At 56.8% G+C, this 17,995-nt stretch overlaps 5 protein-coding genes across 5 annotated transcripts; 2 read left to right on the top strand and 3 right to left on the bottom strand.

The window, feature by feature from the left end:
- Window positions 1-2,065: 2,065 nt before the first annotated feature.
- LY79DRAFT_246706 (uncharacterized protein) lies at window positions 2,066-2,512 on the bottom strand. The gene has a single exon (XM_060551802.1). The coding sequence runs from the start codon at window positions 2,394-2,396 to the stop codon at window positions 2,145-2,147; it is 252 nt and encodes an 83-aa protein (XP_060419199.1). The 5' UTR covers window positions 2,397-2,512; the 3' UTR covers window positions 2,066-2,144.
- A 1,465-nt stretch (window positions 2,513-3,977) lies between these two features.
- Window positions 3,978-5,208, bottom strand: LY79DRAFT_586609 (uncharacterized protein; the record flags this gene model as incomplete). Its single annotated transcript, XM_060560660.1, has 2 exons — window positions 3,978-4,906; window positions 4,995-5,208. The coding sequence occupies 2 exons, from the start codon at window positions 5,206-5,208 to the stop codon at window positions 3,978-3,980; spliced, it is 1,143 nt and encodes a 380-aa protein (XP_060419198.1).
- Window positions 5,209-5,845: 637 nt separating this feature from the next.
- Window positions 5,846-7,098, bottom strand: LY79DRAFT_537380 (uncharacterized protein). Its single transcript, XM_060556669.1, has 2 exons — window positions 6,597-7,098; window positions 5,846-6,496 (listed from the first exon to the last, which is right to left on the bottom strand). The coding sequence occupies exons 1-2, from the start codon at window positions 6,931-6,933 to the stop codon at window positions 5,898-5,900; spliced, it is 936 nt and encodes a 311-aa protein (XP_060419197.1). The 5' UTR covers window positions 6,934-7,098; the 3' UTR covers window positions 5,846-5,897.
- A 433-nt stretch (window positions 7,099-7,531) lies between these two features.
- LY79DRAFT_505656 (WD repeat domain-containing protein) lies at window positions 7,532-10,914 on the top strand (the record flags this gene model as incomplete). The annotated part of the gene is made up of 5 exons (XM_060553642.1): window positions 7,532-8,111; window positions 8,169-8,801; window positions 8,853-9,425; window positions 9,473-9,565; window positions 9,632-10,914. The coding sequence occupies 5 exons, from the start codon at window positions 7,532-7,534 to the stop codon at window positions 10,912-10,914; spliced, it is 3,162 nt and encodes a 1,053-aa protein (XP_060419196.1).
- Window positions 10,915-13,032: 2,118 nt separating this feature from the next.
- LY79DRAFT_575723 (phosphoglycerate mutase) lies at window positions 13,033-14,325 on the top strand (the record flags this gene model as incomplete). Its single annotated transcript, XM_060559729.1, has 3 exons — window positions 13,033-13,735; window positions 13,807-13,918; window positions 14,175-14,325. The coding sequence occupies 3 exons, from the start codon at window positions 13,033-13,035 to the stop codon at window positions 14,323-14,325; spliced, it is 966 nt and encodes a 321-aa protein (XP_060419195.1).
- Window positions 14,326-17,995: the final 3,670 nt, after the last annotated feature.

Below are 17,995 nucleotides of genomic sequence, written 5' to 3'. Positions count from 1 at the left end.
CGAGCACGAATACCTGAGTAGGTACCTCAGGTATCTCGTCGGCCACCGCCCTCCCTGCTCCAGGTCCGCCCTCATATCCATATCCGTCCGTGGGTTGAGTCGCGGTGCTTTCCGCCTCCCAGACTCCAGTGAAGAAGACAAGGTACCTCTTCTCTTGTGCGTACCTTACCTAGGTAGGTACTTCCATTCCATGTCTCCTGTTCCTACCTGATCGTTTCGTTTGGGCGCTGGCATCCATAGGTACATCTATCTCCGCATATATGCCCACCATCACGGAGCATAATCACATCTCGACTTGCATCGTACCGGCCAAACGCGCCTTCTGGTTCCAACGGAATTATACCCTGAAGCCCATAAAACCACAGCAGCCTACCGGCCAATCTCCTCGTGCCTGTCTGCCTGCACATATGCTTATTCTTCCCGCTTGGACTTGGAACGATGGTTCAATCTAGAGCGCAAAGCATGTTCCGTGCCTTCTCTCACCTGACGACCCATGCCAGCAGGAGCAGCACACATATCACCTACATCCACATATGCACCACACAAATACCACAACGCACCACCCGGACGAGGCCAGTAGACGGACGCGTGGAGACACGGGGCGGGGCCGTTGATGTACCCCCGCCACCTCTTCTGCAGACATGAACCTGGTCGTCCAGGGATTCAAGGACCCAATCCCTAGCTCACCGCTCTCGCTGTTGGCTCGTCGATCGCCATCCGCCTGTCATACAGTCATACTGAGTATCTGTCGTCGAGCTCCTTGGACACTACGGATACAGAGTATGGATTTCAGACACGAGGGCTCTCGTCCTTGGCCCGTTTGCTCAGCGCCTAACAACTTACTTCCCTCGTTCTGCAAAAGCTTCCACCCCATCTCCGCCGCCGCTGAGGAAACAAACAATACCAATACCATTTTGGTGGGGAAGCTGCAGGGAGCTCCAGCACTTTAATCTGGACAAACGAGGTGCGAGAATACCTCATGTACGCCATCAGGGGGGGTCTTTGTGTGTCGCTTGCAGCTTGACGATTCGGGGTGGCTGGCTGACAACTAGTGTAGTCAACAACCCATTGGAAATAGGGGGACTGACTTCCTGACTAATTCAGCTCGACCAAACCACCGCTGATGGCCGCCGCCTTAGTGCTGGCGCGACGTCAGTTTCGAGGAAGCCAAGAGGTCACGGGCTTTTACAGTCGTGGGCTGTCTCAAATATGGACTGCCGCTGCTACCGAGCTACCGCCCTTCATCATTCAAATACTACGTAAGTGAGTGCAAGTTAGGACATGCCGGCAGCCTTCTTCTCTCTCGCATCGGCAACCAAACAAAACAGGGGGCTGGGCGAGGCCCCTCTGCCCAAGAGACACGACATGGCGTTGCGTCCACTCGTGTACCTGAGAAATGATATTAAGCCCACTTATGGGCACAGGATACGCCCAGACTCCGCTGCTCGACCATGACAACCGGGGCCTAGGTTGTTGACAGCTGCCTGCCGTAGCTGTCTATTGTGTATTGTGTGTGTCGTCGGTACGCTCAGTACTCCCCATCGAATCTCAATGGCCTCCGAACTAGTCGGGCACCAATGCGACGTACCGGACGAGGCTCGAGCTCTTCTCCTCAGAACCCACATCAAAGATGGCGCAGGCCCGTCATTGTGCAGATTTTGATTGCTTTTTCTAAGCCTCAGCATCCGAGACCTGGCATGGTTACGCAAGAACGGGCTCTACTGAGTACGTCTTCAAGGCGGTCCCTCTTAAGGTTGCACCGAAGGGCTCTACTAAGGAGAATGTAGCCCCCGGGGTGGGTGGTCGCAAGGGGTCTGCAGGGGCTACGCAGTACTCGACTCTTCCACGTGCAGAACGACTGAAACATACGCCATCGCAGCATGCAACCCGATCTCACTGTGGCGCTCTCGCTTCCTGCACTCGGTCCGTTGGGGTGTTATCGGTGTCAGACACCGGCTCCTTTGGTCTGTTGATGTGATGCTGAATCCGACGCGATGTCGACTTTCCTGCTGGACTAAACTACGTCGCAATCGTATGTCTCTTGCGCTCATCATAAGAGAGGAGATGCTAATTACGCAGATCCTCCTTAACCCTAGGGCATGATACAGGGGTTCTGGAGCAAACCTTGGTGAGGTGCAACCCGATCAGCCAGGAACGGCTTGGACAGGAAACGCAACGCCCATGGTCGTAAACACCAAGTTTACTGCTCCAACGGCCAGGGTCCGAGACGCACAAGCCATCCAATGAGATGTGACGAAAATCCTACAGTCGCAGAAACATAATGTCAACAGTAGCGCGCAGAAATGTCGATACGTCACTCTTTCTGTCGAATACAATATGCACCTCGAAAAAAAACTTTGAGACCGGGATGACTTGAGCAGAGGTGCAGAGGTCATGGTCCTAGTCGCAGGTGCATCTGACTTACTCTGTATAGCAGAAAAATTATGCTGCTAGACCGAAGTTTATTTTGCAGCGCAAGCACAGATCGTCTGAACGAAGATGCTGGCCTCACGTACCCATAAGCCCGAAGGTCGTTCCGTGTCTCTCTTTAAGAGCTAAGGAAAACAACCATGGACCTCTTGAAACCCGGCAGATAATCATCAGACGCAATTCAGAGACACAGCAGTCCATGCTGAGACTGAACTTCCCAAGATGGTGCTTTCCCCCCTTTGACATGCTTGAAAAAATGCCACCTCATCTCAGCCTGTCGAAGCGCGCACGGATGGTCCAACTTCCAAAACTAAACACCAAACCAGGAAAACCGTCTCATCTGCAACACCCGGCCCAAGGCTTGTCAGCAACGGGAATAACGGATGAGCCGACCATCATACATAGTACTGTGGAGTTCAGCTCGAGTCTCTCTGACGTCGTCGAAGCATTGTTTCCTCGCCGCAAGCACGAATGTCCGCAGTCGCACGGGCTCAGCATTTGCGACGGTTACTTACCTGCGTGCCAATAGGATGAACTGAGGCCTTCCTCCCCCTCGCGGACTCTTACTCGCAGATGGAAGATCGGACACTTGGCGCCACACTTGGGTCAGCATCCCCGGCCATGCTTTGCAGCCACGGGGCCCGGGCCCTCGACCGGCACGCCATCGCCGGAGCGGAATCTAGAAATACTCCGGGGATGGTTCCTGGGATTATCGGATGTCCGTTGATAACTTGGCAACTATATACCAGGAGCGGGCGCTTTGGCTCGAGGGGGAGCGTACCAGGAAGAATATCAACGGGTGCCCCGGTGCGCGAAACGAACCAGCAAAGCGCGCGGTTCATGGTTTGCGATTGATGCTCGTGTTGCCGAAGTGCCTTCCTGTATAGTCAGCATAACCAGGCTTGCACCCGCCCCAGCTTACCATGGCGATCCTCTACGTGGATCGGCTAATGCGGCTCATGAAGAAAAAAGGTTCGGCTTAGGATCCTGGATCCCGGCATGGCCGTGGGGCCAACCCGGGCATTGTTTTGGTTCCGGGTCGACATTGCTTCATTACTATGTGGGAGAAAATCTGCCGCCTTATGCCAAGTCTACCAGACCTCGCACCGGTGATCAAATGTCCAGACCCGAGCACAAAACCTCGAAAACCATATCTACCTGGGAAGTTCGGCTCACTGGAGGGACGCCCCGGCAACTTTATCAGTATGCACTACTTCGACGAATCTAAAGTGTCTCGATGGTTCCAGAGCTAATTGCTTCATTATTGTTGCCACCAGTCCTTCAGCACTGGTAGACAGTGATCTTTGAACCAGAAGAGCCTTTCTTTCAGGACTGTCTATTGAGGACAATCCTCCTAGTTATGAATGTAGTTCCTAGAGTGGCGCCTCCTTCCATGCCCCTATATTCCTCCTCCCTGAATAATACGCCGGAATCAAAGACCAATAAGCAGTTTGTTAAATTGGTGCGCAACTCGCACGTGAAGATGCCCAAATCTTTCAATGATATATACCGATCGGTGCTACCTGCCATGAATAACATCACGGTCATTACCCCCTTAACAACCTCTTGGCCTTCCTGTTCCTTTCTTCCTGCTCGTGGAGCAGCCATGCCAGAATATCCTCGGACATGCGGTCCTTGGCTGCCTTCTTCGTCAGGACCTTGTTGACGGTACCCAGGTCTTCTGGCACGCGTAAGTCGTTGCCAAAGTCCGCGCGGCCGTTCCAGAAGTCGCCCCCAGGCACCGTCGTGTCTTCGGTGAGCTTGTAATGGGGCACCGGGTATTTGAGGCGGCTGCAGAGCTCGCGGACCCTCTGGGTCGCCGAGAGTCCTGAGGGGTTGGAGGTCACCGGCGGGGGTATGGCAATGGGGACGCCGGCTGAGGGGGTGCTTGCGGAGGATGTTCTCGTGGACGAGGAGGCTGAGGTGGACGCCGATGCTGGTTCTTTGGCGGGAGATGATCTTCTTGCGACGTCGGGCGCGCCGGTAGCGCCATCGTTGCTGTCGGGGGAGGGAAGATGCGAGGGGGGGGAGGCTCTCGCGTGCTGGTTGTCCAGCCTCTTTCTCGCCGCTGCAGTCGAGAAGCCGTCGACCCCGATGATGGGCGAGCTGGGCAGCGACCTCTTGGCAGGGAGGACGGACGCCGACGGGGAAGCGAAAGCGCCGGCGGGCGAGGGGGCCGGTGCAAAGGCCTTGGGCAGCTTCGGTAGATCGCCCGAGGGGAGCATATGGCCGTTGTCGATGAGCCACTTGCAGGCCGCCCTGGCGGCGTACTGCTTCGCGTCCTGCTTCCGCGGGAAGTCCGGGACGATCGCATCGGCGGCGGCGTCCACGCCGTATCCCGGTCGGGGAAAGACGTCGCCGGTGCTGGTGAACGTCGCCGTGCACGCCCAGCGCAGCTCCGGGGCCTTCCCGAGGCGCGGGTGCTCGCGGGGCGCGTCTTTGAATGTGATCTTTTGGCCCCTAACCTGCTGGAAATCTGCAACCGAGCCCCCCCCCCTTCCGTGTCAGTTGAAGGTCCGTTTAGTTACAATAATATGTGGAGAAGGTGTTATCCCGATACGTACGGTTCAGTAGACCAAGCCAATTTTCACCGCCGAGATCCGGGTCCAATCGCGGAGCCGGGCGGAGGAGCACGGCGATGGCCTCAACCTCCGTCTCACTCAGCGGAGCAGGGCGGCCGTTTTCGGCCTCGAACCGTTCTTTTTCTGCAATGTACGACTTGAGGGCTGCCCAGTTTACGCCCTGGGCAGGTGCGCCGGTAAGCGACGAGGCTGACATGGCGGCCGATCAGGCTGCCTCCGTTCGATCGGAGGGGCGACGTGAGAGAAGTGTCAGTTGCTACGTAGCGGGGTGCGCCGGCGTGTGGGGAACATCCATATAAACCCGGGGAGGCCAAGTATGGTAAAAGCAAGGCGAAAGAAGTGCAGGCTGTTCTTGACACGGAGAAGTGCGAATGCTTGTGGGGTTGCTTCGCCTCAAACCGCCTCGTTGGCTGAGGCCCATGCGGGAGGCCGCGGGCTCTGCGTTCGGGTGACGTCTTCGCGTGTTTATCGTTTGGAGATACTGATGGAAGTTGGAGCTAATGATTTGCTGGATGGTAATTGATGGAGTGCCTGACTCCTTTTCAGGCTGGTTGGTGGAGGTTGCTTTAAGTTTGAGAATGGAAAAAGAGTGGCTGTCACTACCCATCTAGGTACCTAAACCCAGCTAGGTAGGCTGATGCTCACATCGGATGACATGCACCCTTGGCATCCTGCGAGGAGAGGTGCCGTCGAGATGCCTGCAGAACGGTTCTCCGGGACAAATCATCATCGACTGTTGTTCCATTGACGGCGATCCCAGAATAACTTTCTTTAGAGGGTATACAAATGGCAACCGAAACGCTCAACACCATGCCCATGCTCCCCCCCCCCCCCCCCCCCTTTCCTCTTGCTCTCTGCAGGCTGTTTCCTTCGCATTTCGCAGTTTCACTCGAAGAAGCCTGTGCCGTCGTCCTCCTCCTCGTCCGCCTTCGTCGGGGCCTTCCGCTCCTGCGCCCTGCGCTCCCTCCTGTTCATCGGCCGCTTGGGGTCCTTCGCCTTCGCATCGCTCCATGTCTTCTTCGACCGCGCCAACCACGGATCCTCCTCCCTCACCCGCGCCGGCCGCTGCTTCCGCTGTGGCAGGGGCTGCCTCTGGTGCGGGGCCGCGTCGGTCGCCGACTTGCGGTCGCGCAGCCTGTACAGCGCCGCCTCGCCCTCCGGCAGTATCTTCTCGACGGTGGCCCACATCTTTGGCCGCTCGGCGTGGAGGGCCCGCAGGGCTTTGGGCTGCTTGAACGGCTTCGCGTCGGCCTCGGGTTTGTCCTCGTCCCCGCCCTCCTGCGCCTGTTCTCCGTCCTCGCCCTTCTTGTCCTTGTTGGGATACAGGCTCTCGTAGCGCTCCATCAGGGGGAAGAAACGGGCGTAGGCGACGTCGACCTCAGCCACGTGGGCCTCGGCCTCGAGGTGCTTCTTCTCTTCGGGGTCTTCGGTCTGCTGGAGCTTCTTGCGGAGCTGCTTGAGGAGTCTCTCTGCCTTTTTCCGTTCTAAATGCATCGTAAGTCAGTCAGCCGAACGCATCCCGGAAACCCACATACGCACGCGACGCGGCGTGATTTTGGGGTGGGGGGTTAAGAGTTCACGTACCGAAGAACCGAACCATGTGGTACTTCTGGATCATGTGGCTCCGCCTCTTTCTGAAGTCGTGCTCCTCGACCTTCTCCTGCAACGCCTCGAGCTCCTGCTCCAGCTCATTGCGTTTCGTGGCGGGCAGCTCCTTGCCGCTTTGTAGTAGTCTCCGGATGGCTCTCGCGCGGGTCTTGTTCCAACTGATTGTGCCCTCCTTTGCCTTGTGCTTCTTCCGGGTGGCCTTAAACCTCTTGTAGCCGTGTTGACCGTTTTCCGAGCCCGGGGAGTTGCTGCGTTGATCATCCGGCTGCACGCCTTCTGAGTCCAAGTCGGAGTGCCCTCGTTTCGTGCCCATTGCTTTTGCGATTGTGGTCTGACCGGGACTGTGTTCTGATTGGGGATGTGGACGTTTATGGGGATGGTTTGGGTGTACGAAAGGGAAGCCGTTGATGGTTTCGCGGGTTCTACATTTCAAAAATTTGGATCGTTATCGGCGGCCTGGAGGGTGCCGACCCCACCCGGATATGCTTATCTTTCCATTTAGGGACTAGCTCTAAGGATGACCCACCTGGGCCAATGACAGGTCCCAATTACAACGCTCACTGAACTGATCGCGAAGCTATTCCGCCCAAGCTTCAGTGATTTGAGGTACCCGACTGACACCTGCGAGCACTCGCGCCGACCTCCCCTTCAAATATCTCTGGACGCCACTAATTTCGGCATTTTGGGGACGAATTCTGTATACAGACTGTCTTGGGCTTGCACCACACTCGGCTGATCTCCTCTCACTTGGTCTCTGCCACCAAGCGCAGCTCATCCACTCAACTCAGGTACCTCGAAGCAGTCGAGCACCATTTCAAACTCGAGCCATTAGCGCCTACTCTCGCTACGATTCGAATCACCGCAACGACCAGTCACGAGACATATCCAGAGTTCAGGCGCGCGCGGCCGCCATGGACCGCCCGGAGCCTGGACTGATCAAGTGGTCGCAGATTCCTGGCTACGACAGCTTCATCCACATCAACCTCCAGCATCGCGTCGTGCAGCTGTATGAGCCCAACGGACTCGCACAAAGAAGCCGGTTTGATTATACGAGGCTCTCGAAACATGATGACTTCCCCACACTCACCACGTACGACTGGTCGCCGACGGTGCCTGGCCTGCTGGCCGTTGGCACCCAGACTGGCGTCGTCAACCTTCTGAGGATGGACGATAATTCCAACGCCTATATCGAGCTGAACCTTAAGATGACGAGAACGTGTCAGGCGGTGTCATTCAGCACCGAAGGCCTCCTCGCGGTCGGCTTGGACCGAGTGCGGATGGACCAGTGCCTCCACATATGGGACGTCAACCGGCTGTCGACCATGAACAAGACTGCCAAGGGTTTCCCGAAAGACCTGCACGCCTTCGCGGATCCTGCCTACCGTTTGGAGCCTAGTGTGTCAGTGTCGAGCGTCAAGTTCTTCGAGGACAACCCAAAAACCCTGGTGGCTGGGATCAAGGCCCAAGGCCTGCGCATCCATGATTTACGAGGTAGTTGTCCATGGCCCACTTCAACGTAAAGAGCGACTAACACGTTGCGTAACGTAGAACCCAGCAGTGTTGTCTGCACGTTCCAGACCAAATGCAACAACAACCTGGCCATCGACTACGCTGACCAGAACTACTTCGCGTCTTCCGCGCTGGACCAGCCTGGTATTATGATCTGGGACAGACGCGCGACATCCCGGCCAGTCGCTTCGCCGTCTTACCTGGGCGCGATGGAAGAAGACGACCTCCCGTGGGGCGGTGCCCTGAGGCTCGACCGGGTGGTTGAGATGGACGATGACCCGTCCCTGAGCGAAAGCAAGCACTCCATCGTCCGCTCCCTGCGCTACTGCCGGGATCGTCGGGGGCTTCTGGCCGTGCTGTCTCGTTCAGGTCAGCTGAAGGTTTTGGAGACGAACAAGGAGATCACGCCTCGCGATATGTCTCTGGAGGGCAGCCCGGAGCTTCTGGAAGTGCACAAATCCCACGACATGGATGTCCAATACCGCGACAGCGGCCGGAAGAACGATCGGATTGTGTCTTTTGACTGGGTGACACTGGACTCGTCTGTGCTGCAACCTCGCCTTTTGGTCCTACGCGCCAACGGGATCTTTGAGATTCTCGAGCAACCATCGTATACCTCCGATTACCTGTACAAGATTACGCCGTGGCAGCCGCCCCATCGAGGGCTGGAAGGTATGTTGGGTAGCTCACCTATCGGACCGACCGAATCCTGACGTCATGTAGAGGGAGCTGCGTACCATAGCATCATGGAGTTCGAGCCATCGCAGGCCTCCGATATGCTCGGTCCGTTGTTTGTCGAGGAAGCGCTTTCGGACATTCCCATATTTGGCCCCAACAAAGCCGACGTTCAGTCCATCGTGGACACGACATTGCAGTCCAAGTTTTCGGCCGCCGAACTCAGCAGCAGGCTGGTTGGTAACATGGGCAAGGCCACTCAGGCACTCGACAAGTCCAAGTCAACGGCAGAGAGAATGCGGGCTCTGAGGTCGGAGCTTAAGGAAAGGGCCAAGGACTCGGAGACTAACGGGACCGAGAGCTCGATCATCATGGAGGAGTCGATCAGCTCACTTGCCCAGTTGTCCATCTCTCGGGAAGGGCCGGTGTCTTGTCGTCATATGCACGAATCACTGCTTTCTCTACCACTAAAAGCGCCAGACTTGTCGACAGAGGCCCAGTGCCTTCTCGATCACGTTATGCTTCTCCGCGCCAAAGAGAAGTACCTTCTTGACTGCAATGTCAACCGCACAGTGGTATCGGATGACCCGTGGTTGCGCTATGTGTGGGACTGGGTTGCTGGTAAGTGTCACGGACAATTTGTTGTTATAGTCGCTAATGAAATGCAGATGCGGAAGATGCGGCGTTAGACGGAGGCATGAAGCTGTCACCACTCGATCTCAGCTACATGGGGGTCTGCACCATTTGGACCGATGACCTGGGTATGTAGAGCGTGGTTTTTTTTTTTTTTTTTTTTCAACTCCGGAATGTTACTGACACGACTGCAGGTCGGAAGCCCTCTACAAGACTTCCGGAGGCGTCGCCCATCCCAGAGACAACCTTGTGGGAAAAGTGCATCGGGAGCATCTGCAAAAAGCGGCGATTGCCAAAGTACGAAGGTATACAGACCAGAAAACCATTTCACAGGCAACTGTGCCTAGACATTTGCGGTTGGGGAGACACTGCGGCACACGAAGCCAGGGGGGCAGCGGCGCATGATCCGAGTCAAGATTACCCAACGACGGCGCACACAATGGCGGCAGCCCGAGCTGTCTTCAAGGGCGACACGCAAGAAGCAATCCAGATCCTCAAGACGGCGAGCGTCACCCACCCAGAGCTGCTGTTCGTCTCGCTGGCGTTGCAACTCATCGGACGGAGCGAAGATCACCTTAGCAAGGAGCAGCTCGATTTCGACGAAGCGGTGGCGTCGAAAACTGACCCGTATCTCAGGGCGATGTCGTCGTTGATCGCCACGGGCGACTGGTCTGCCATCGCCAACCAAGATTCGTTGCCCCTGTCGGATCGGGTTTACGTTGCAGTTCGAAATTTTGACGACGAGCAGCTCACTAAGTGGCTCCACAAGCAGGTCGCAATGGCAGTAAAGACTGGAGACATTGAGGGCATCGTTCTCACGGGAATCACAGACAGGCTAGTAGACATCTTTGCCAGATACGTTGAGAAGTTCAACGACTTCCAGACGGCGGCGTTAGTCACATCGATATGCGCGCCACGTTACATTGACGATTACCGGTGCCTGGCGTGGAGGAACGCGTACAGGTCGTATCTGCAACGGCACAAGGCATTCCTCCAAAGAACCAAGTTCGAGGTGGAGAGCACGAAGAAAAGCAAGCGCGAGGAGCGCGGGCGTCCCACGATCAAGCCGCCGTCTCGCCAAATCGCGCTGCGGTGCGTGTATTGCGACGCTGAGACGACGCTCGCTGGGCAAGGCGGGGCCGGGTCAGGGCCGCCGCCTGGGGGGCCCGATTCGAGAAATCCCCTGATGGCGACGAGCATCAACGCGGGCATCAGCTGCCCGAACTGCGGCCGCCACCTGCCGCGGTGTGTGGTTTGCCTGGAGGTGGTGGGGGTTCCCAGGTCTGACCGGCCTGAGGTCAACGGCGAGCCGGAGGTGTGGATGGCGGCCAACTTCCCAACATTTTGTCTGAAGTGCGAACATGTACTGCATCTCGACCATGCGAGGCAGTGGTTCACAAGGCACGTCGAGTGCCCGGTCCCCGAGTGCCGGTGTCGATGCAATTTCAGGGCGAACCCGGAACTTAACTATCACTAATCACGGGGCGAGAGACAACGGGCAGGGATGCAACAGGGAGGGCATGGTACAAGGGGGCTGGTCCGGCCTCGGCCGCAGTGTTTCGTAGACTGACGGGCGCAGGCGTTATATGTCAAAGTGAGCTGTCGGGTTTTTTTTCGGGGAGGGGAAGGGTTTTTTGTTTCTTTTTTTTCCTTCTTCACTTGCTTTTCTGGTAGTCGTGCCGGAAGACGTATGGCACGACTATGGTTCTGCAGCCGCTTGCTATCTGCAAGGCTCACCAGATGTAGGGGAGGGTGTCACGGAGAATTCGAACCCTATCGTCAGTCAAGTCGGGTTGCATATCGTCCCGTAATGACTTGTACCCTCCGAGTACCGTCTCCCCTGGCCGTGGCCCTGACGCCAAAGAAAGGTCTAATATTAAGTGAGCCATATTGCCGCTAAATCCCTCGAGGATATGGGTGCAAGATTGGGCGGCGGCGGCGACTCGGTGAGGGATGGACATGTCACATTCGGAGCCGAGCTGCAGCTTGATCGATCACCTGCGCATCTCCCCGGTTGACCGGCGGGTGGGATGCTACCTTACGTTGCCGGATGCTGCCCGTTGCAGTGTTCCGGTCAATGACCTGGTCCACACCACAAAGCATTCAAGGCATGGTTCGGTACGTGGGTGGCATGTGCTGGCCACCCATTCCCTTGAGGCTTTCGCAACACTAGTGTCTGTGTGTGTGTGTGTGTGTGTGTGTGTGTGTGTGTGTGTGTGTGTGTGTGTGTGTGTGTGTACTGCGGTTAGGCATGTCAGAGTAGGGGAGGGGAATAATGAGATGTGAGATGTGAGCTTTGGATGATGATGGCGGTTGACAGGGGGGGGTATACTGTGTACATGGCCACACATACTCCAAAGGGTGTTCCGAAGCCCGCGCGCTATGCCATAAGGTGCTGAAGGATGTGGACCGACTCGGGTTTAGTGATTGCATTGCTGTAAATCCATCCATCCATACCCAGCTACCTTCCTAGGTATATGCAGGTCGGTGTCTGTAGCGTGCAAATCAATCACGGTGCGCAAGAGTAACCGTGAGCGCTTACCCCGGTCGAGTATCCCCGAGGTCCCTACGAATACCCCCCGTTTAACTGCTCCTTCCCCCTCTAGTGGGGGAAGGGTTTTTTTTTTTTTTTTTTTTTGCCAGTCTTGCCTGCCCCCGGCTGCCCTCGGCTTGCCGCCCGCGGTCGGCTTGCTGGGTTCTTTTGGCAGGCAGGCAGGTCACTGCGGCCGTCTTATTTGCCTCGGCAGGCTCGTACAGGGTTGATAGCGTTGGTTTGAGGGAACACAGCACACGGGGAACTGGCCCGGGCTCTTGCTCGACACTCTTAGTTGAACGACATCTTCAACCAACCTAACCTCTTCGCCAGGGGGGGGGGTGTCAGTCCCGTCCTCCTACACTGTTTCCATGGATGGTTGCCGTTCCTTTGCCTGCAGCATCCACGTATCCTCGTCCTGCTTCCACACCCGATCCAACCGAGCCAACTTCTTTCTCTCCATCACATCCCGCCCCAATTTACAGATACTGGCTTGATCACCACCGCCACACCACCGAGCTTTGTTTGGCCTTGCCTCACCTTGCCTTACTATAGCCGGCCTTCGCGCCTCGTCTCACGGTACTCACTTTATCCCGGAACCGACACGCATCCCATTCGACTCGAGTCTGAACACGACAGCGCCCGACCCATCCTTTTTTTCTTCTTGCTGTTCCGTCCTGGTTCCGTGGCCGCTCCTACCTCCATTTCCTGCCAGGGTTGCGACGCGCCGCCCGTCACAAACATGTCATTGCAGGTAATTTATGTCGCCCGCCATGGTGTAAGTCCCCATCCTCCAATGCTCCATTCCGTCTTGTCACATCCGGCTTCATCTCCGAGACGGGGACCGAGACGGACGTTTCCGACACCAATGAGGACGAGGGTGGGATCCAACAGACGAGAATCCTGTGCAAAGTTCCTCCCTCCCACGGAGGCCAAGCCCGCTCGCTTGGGAAAACAAGGCCCCCTCCTCGACTTCTCGATAGTGGGCCGGCGAGCAAGGGCTAGCGCTGCACCGTCGACGTTGGAGGCATTCTTTTGTTGGTCTGATGAAGAAGACTGACGATGGCCTTGGCGCCCCTTACTCAGTTCAGGTCCAACTGGCTTGTCGACCCGTCCACGGGCAGCTACACGGCGTCCATCCCCTCCCCGACAGGAATCCCTGCCGACCCGGAACTGACAGCACACGGCGTCGACCAAGCCAAGGAGCTGGGCGCCCACCTGATGACCGTCGAGCCTTCAATCGAGGCCGTCTACTCCAGCCCCTACTACCGCTGCCTGCAAACCATCACGCCTTTCGTCGCCCTCAAGCAGGAACGCCTCAACCGCCTCGCGGGACAGGACGTCGGCGCCAACGACGCCGAGGCTGTCACCATCCGCCCCGAGCATGGACTCAGTGAGTGGTATGGTGCTGCACCCTTTGAGCATCCGACCCCGGCCTCGTCCAACGTGCTGAAGTCCATGTTTCCTCACCTCGATACCACGTACCAGAGTGCAGTCTTTCCTGCCCGCAACGGCGAGACCATCGCTCAATTGCATGACCGTATTGCGGCCGCAGTCCAGGCCATCATTGAGCAATGCGACGCCGAGGGCAAGCGCGCCGTCGTCTTGTGCTCGCACGCTGCCTCCATCATTGCCCTCGGACGAGTGCTTACCGGCGTCATGCCCGACAGCGTCGATGTGGAGGACTTCCGAGCCTTTACCTGCGGCTTGAGCGTGTACCGGAGGAGATCGCATTCTTCTTCGGCACAGACTTCAGGAATCCAAGGTAGGATGCGAATCCTTACGTCATCGGCTTACTCTGCGGGCCTCAGATTGACTGACAACGGGGACCAACAGGGCCGGATCCGGACACCAGCTCATGGAAAAACGGTCGAGGAGTTGGAGGTGGGTGGATTTGCGAGCTCAACAGTGACTGCAGCTTCTTGAGCGGAGGAGAAGAGAGGGGATGGTAAGATTGAATTCCCGCCTCCCACCCGCGCGCGCACCCGCACACTGATTTCACCAATAACGCCCCCCAGCCAAGCCCTTCCTCACCCTTGCTGCCACCATTGCAATGCGGAACACACAAGGCCGCTGGGGAGGGGCTGCCCACCCCCCCCCCCCCTTTGTTCCTTCTTCTTTGCCCGCTCGCACCGCCGCCGCCCGAGAGGGTCGAGACGCTGTGCTGTGTTTGGATGGAAGCTGACACACCAAACCATATATAGGAGGTTCTCGGGAGATGAGTCCTTTTCCACGCCCGAAAACTCGTCGCAGGCGGCCGACGCTGGAGTAGCACTCGGTGTGGTGGTGGAAGGAAAAGTGAAACCCGACAAGGTGTCTTCTTCTCCAAGAGCTGCAGGTCATTATCGTCTCTAGGAAAGCGGATTTATTGATCGGGTGGCGACGTCCTTCGTCATTTGCATTTGCTTTTTCCCTCTCCATTCTCCCGAGGCCAATTCCTCGACCTCAGCTCAAAGGGTCAAAATGGGTCGAGGGGGCCTTTTGGGGGCTGCGACAAGTCCTGCTTCTCCGACCTGGCCAGAGACTGATCCGCACCACCCGTATCATTGCGGCCGATACACGATGACAGCTAATGCCGGATAGACTTGTCTAGCTGCTGCGGGATGCATCATTTGCATATCTGTGGCGTAGCCTTGGTAGCATAGAATCTGCGAGCCAGTTTACCACAGCGGCTAGCCCCGAATCCCTGACAGAAGAACCCCTGTCGTTTTCATCCCACATCTGCCACACCATTTCATCGCTCCCATCATTCAACCTCAACTGCTCAACCTCCATTGACTGACTGTCATCCGATATACTCTGGATATGCGCCCGAAGACTGGGATTGAAACAGTACCTTCGCGTCTCCGCCATCCGAACTTTCCCCAGCCAGATTGGCTCGTTGAGCTGAAGAACCTAATCTCATAAAGGCAGTCTCTAGCGTTCAATGTCTATCCTGCGTCATAAGCACATGCAAGACGATTGGCGTGTTTGTTGTACCTTGAGTCTCGCCCGCTGCCGTGTCCTAGCTGGCTCGATCCCTTGACGGCTTGGATCTCGGGAGGGCTCTGCGATGGGGCTCGCTGACGAAACCTCGACCATCGGCTGGGTTTTGATCATAGCGCAGATCCGTCCTTTTTTTTTTCTTTTTTTTTTTCCCTCCCCCCTTGCACCCGCTGTCACCTCCGCAGCCCCGACTGTCGGCGGGACCATGCCTGCCCCCCTCAGGGAGTGGATATTCGCATACAGGACAATGGCCAACAACGGAATGAAGGGTTGGATTTGGTATTACGCCTTGCTGAAGAAGACAGCCTTTGCATGCCTATGCCGTGGATGTGCCCGCAAAGCAATCTATCTCTCCCAGAGTGGGAAACCGAGTCATGACTGCGACCGCGCTTTGATGAAGACGACAACAACGACTGGCAGGCGGGCTCATTTGATTGCCTGCCGGTTTCAACCTTGATCCATCGCTTTGCTTTGGACGAGACTCATCCCCGAAGATTTGATCTAGCAGCAACGCGGGGTTCGATCGGGGGCGATGCATCTTCCGAACCGGCCAGCTGGTGTCTTTCCCGAGACCCTAGCATCGTCTTCGGATACCTGTCTCGATGCCGGCCTCCCTAGCGGTGTAGGCTCGCATTGCCTGATTCAGCCGTTCGACGAAGAGCGTTCCTGTCGAACCGTGAGATTTACACGGGGCGTGCTACCAGTGGCCACGCTATATTCCGTCTCGCAATTACGCAACATGGTCGATTCGCCAAGCTGCAAGTCTGTGGCAGCTCATGATGATCCTACATAGGTCAAAAGAGCGGTGGACCAAGGCAGTCACGCGTCGGAAGGAGATGGAGGGGGTTGGGAAGGGCTCACCGTCCTTCTTATGAGAGGCTCTGCCATGGGACAGGCCTCGAGCGATGGCAGCCTTTGACTAACGCGCATGTGCTTTCACCCAGCTGCAGAAGACGGGCGATTGCGGAGCGCGGGCCTGTGACACGTCTGGCAGTCGATGACATACAGACTCCAATGCACGACATGGCGGGAGGCGATGGCAAACTATGGACTCCTTCTTAATCGGGCGGCATGCCTTAGTCTATCATGGCCCTAACCCGGCTGAGGAGCCTATCGGTTTCGTATCTTTGATGAGAGCGTTGGTCTTGCGAGATCCATGGCTAGGTTCCAAAAGAAAACGTAAGAAAAGTAACGACGACGGCTGGCCATACGTACGCAGGGCGTGATATTTGAATTGAAGTGGTATTGTTGCCCGCAACACAGGCCGCTCACTATGTAACGGGAGCATCTGCAGAGAGCAGGATTGGGCAACCCAGGAGGGCTCCCGGCCGACGCGAAGAAAGTCTGAAAGGCTCCTTGAGATAGCTCAGCTTCACCTTGGGCTTGTTTGTATGAAGCAAAAGGCGATGGCATCAGCAGACGACCTCGTGGGCTCACGTTCCGTCAACTTGGCGTCTCTGCCCGTTCTGGGCCGGCGAGTGGCGTCGAGGCATCCTGCGCGGGGGCGGGGGACCAACATTGCCAGATAAGCGGCAAGCACCCATTCAGTCCAGCGCCGACTAAAGATGGTGCTTATCGAAAGGACATGCAACAACAATGGCGTATGCGCGCGCGCGCGTGTGTCTGATGCGTTGGGCTGCTCGTGTTGCAGAAGGGGGAGCGAGACGATCAAGGCGGTCGATTCCAGAGTTTGTGAAAACAACAGCAACGCAACAATGTCGACGACAATGGCTGAGGGTGGTCTAAAGAGAACCAAGAATTTGCCGGGGTCTGAAATGGATAGTCTGGGGCTTCAAAGTTTTTCTACCCATGGCGACCGCTGCCTGGCTTGGCCGGAAGTTCGCGAGAGCGACAAAAGCCAAGTGGAAAAGAAACGCCCGTACTACATCGTGGCGAAACCCCCCTGCATCTCAAACTTGGTCAGCATCGTCGCGTGGGTTTGATAAAGGGAGGGAGATGGCTAATATTAACAGCGCGCTTGAATGAAAGTCTAGTGAAGAGTCAGTCCAGCCAAGACGAGACAGGGAAGGCGAGCACCCTCTGGCTGCGGAATAAGAAACATGGGGTGCTCGTTGGTTGGCCAGACGCTGAATATGGCTGGTAACGGGCTCACAGACGAATGGCCAGGGCAGGCCAGGCCAGGGCAGGGGGCAGGCCGCATGCTAACACAAAGTCGATTGACCGTTATGGCATTGTGCTGGACATGGGCTTTTACCTAGTCTGGTCCGGATCGCAGTGGCTTTTCTCCACCTGGAAGGCTTTTGAGACCGACAACCTCCTCGCCTGTCGCCGTCTTTTTACACCGGGTAGTCAGCGAAATCTGCGGCGGCGGCGATGTGTTCCTTATTCCTCCCCTCTCGGACCATGGATGAAGATCTAGATGGGCTCATCTGAGCCACGCCCACTTGTGCATGCTATTGATACCGACACACCTCCCCCGGTGCGTTCTCTCACACCTACCCTGGTCAATACCAACCTGACCGTACCCAATCTTGCCAACTTCCTGACTCTCACTCACCCTCTCTCTCTTGAGCCAGGCTTTGGCAACCCTCTTCAGTCGGTCCCCGCAAGCCCGCAAGCGGAGTGAACGGGTGGGCGGTCGAGACTACCTATCTACCTAGACACCACGGCGGCCCCACAAACCGTCTTCCCTGACCCTAGACGACGGCGGTAAGGCGGCTGCACTCAACGACTACCGCGTGGCCGTCCACTGGCGGCCTTCCATCGAACCCTCTCCTCTCCCCCCCCTCTCACCAGCGGGTACCGATGTCTGTCGCTCCTAAATCAAAAATGCATCTCAGACAACAAGCTGAGATGCTACGAGGGACATTTCCTGCGAGATTCGGGGGCGGGTACATGTGTGTCTGTGTGAGTGGGGGGCAGGCGGCCAGTAAAGATGCCTGTCCTGCCCGTTCTGCACCAGAGAATCACACCGACCTTGACTTAACATTATGTAGTGTTGCTGCCGAGGCAGTTTACCATGCCGCAAACACACGAGAGAAGACACGAAGGAATACGCGGGAGCGTCAGGACCTGGCAT

Source organism: Colletotrichum navitas (genome assembly GCF_030913465.1).
Source record: "Colletotrichum navitas strain CBS 125086 chromosome Unknown LY79scaffold_4, whole genome shotgun sequence".
NCBI classification, from domain to species: domain Eukaryota; kingdom Fungi; phylum Ascomycota; class Sordariomycetes; order Glomerellales; family Glomerellaceae; genus Colletotrichum; species Colletotrichum navitas.
This window is presented reverse-complemented; position numbering and strand designations above follow the sequence as displayed.

Bases quoted from the DNA above. Each gene is read 5' to 3' on its own strand.
- LY79DRAFT_246706 (XM_060551802.1), bottom strand. From the start codon at position 2,396: ATGACCTCTGCACCTCTGCTCAAGTCATCCCGGTCTCAAAGTTTTTTT.
- LY79DRAFT_537380 (XM_060556669.1), bottom strand. From the start codon at position 6,933: ATGGGCACGAAACGAGGGCACTCCGACTTGGACTCAGAAGGCGTGCAG. The intron at 6,497-6,596 runs GTACGTGAACTC...CGATGCATTTAG, and splicing joins CCACATGGTTCGGTTCTTCG to AACGGAAAAAGGCAGAGAGA.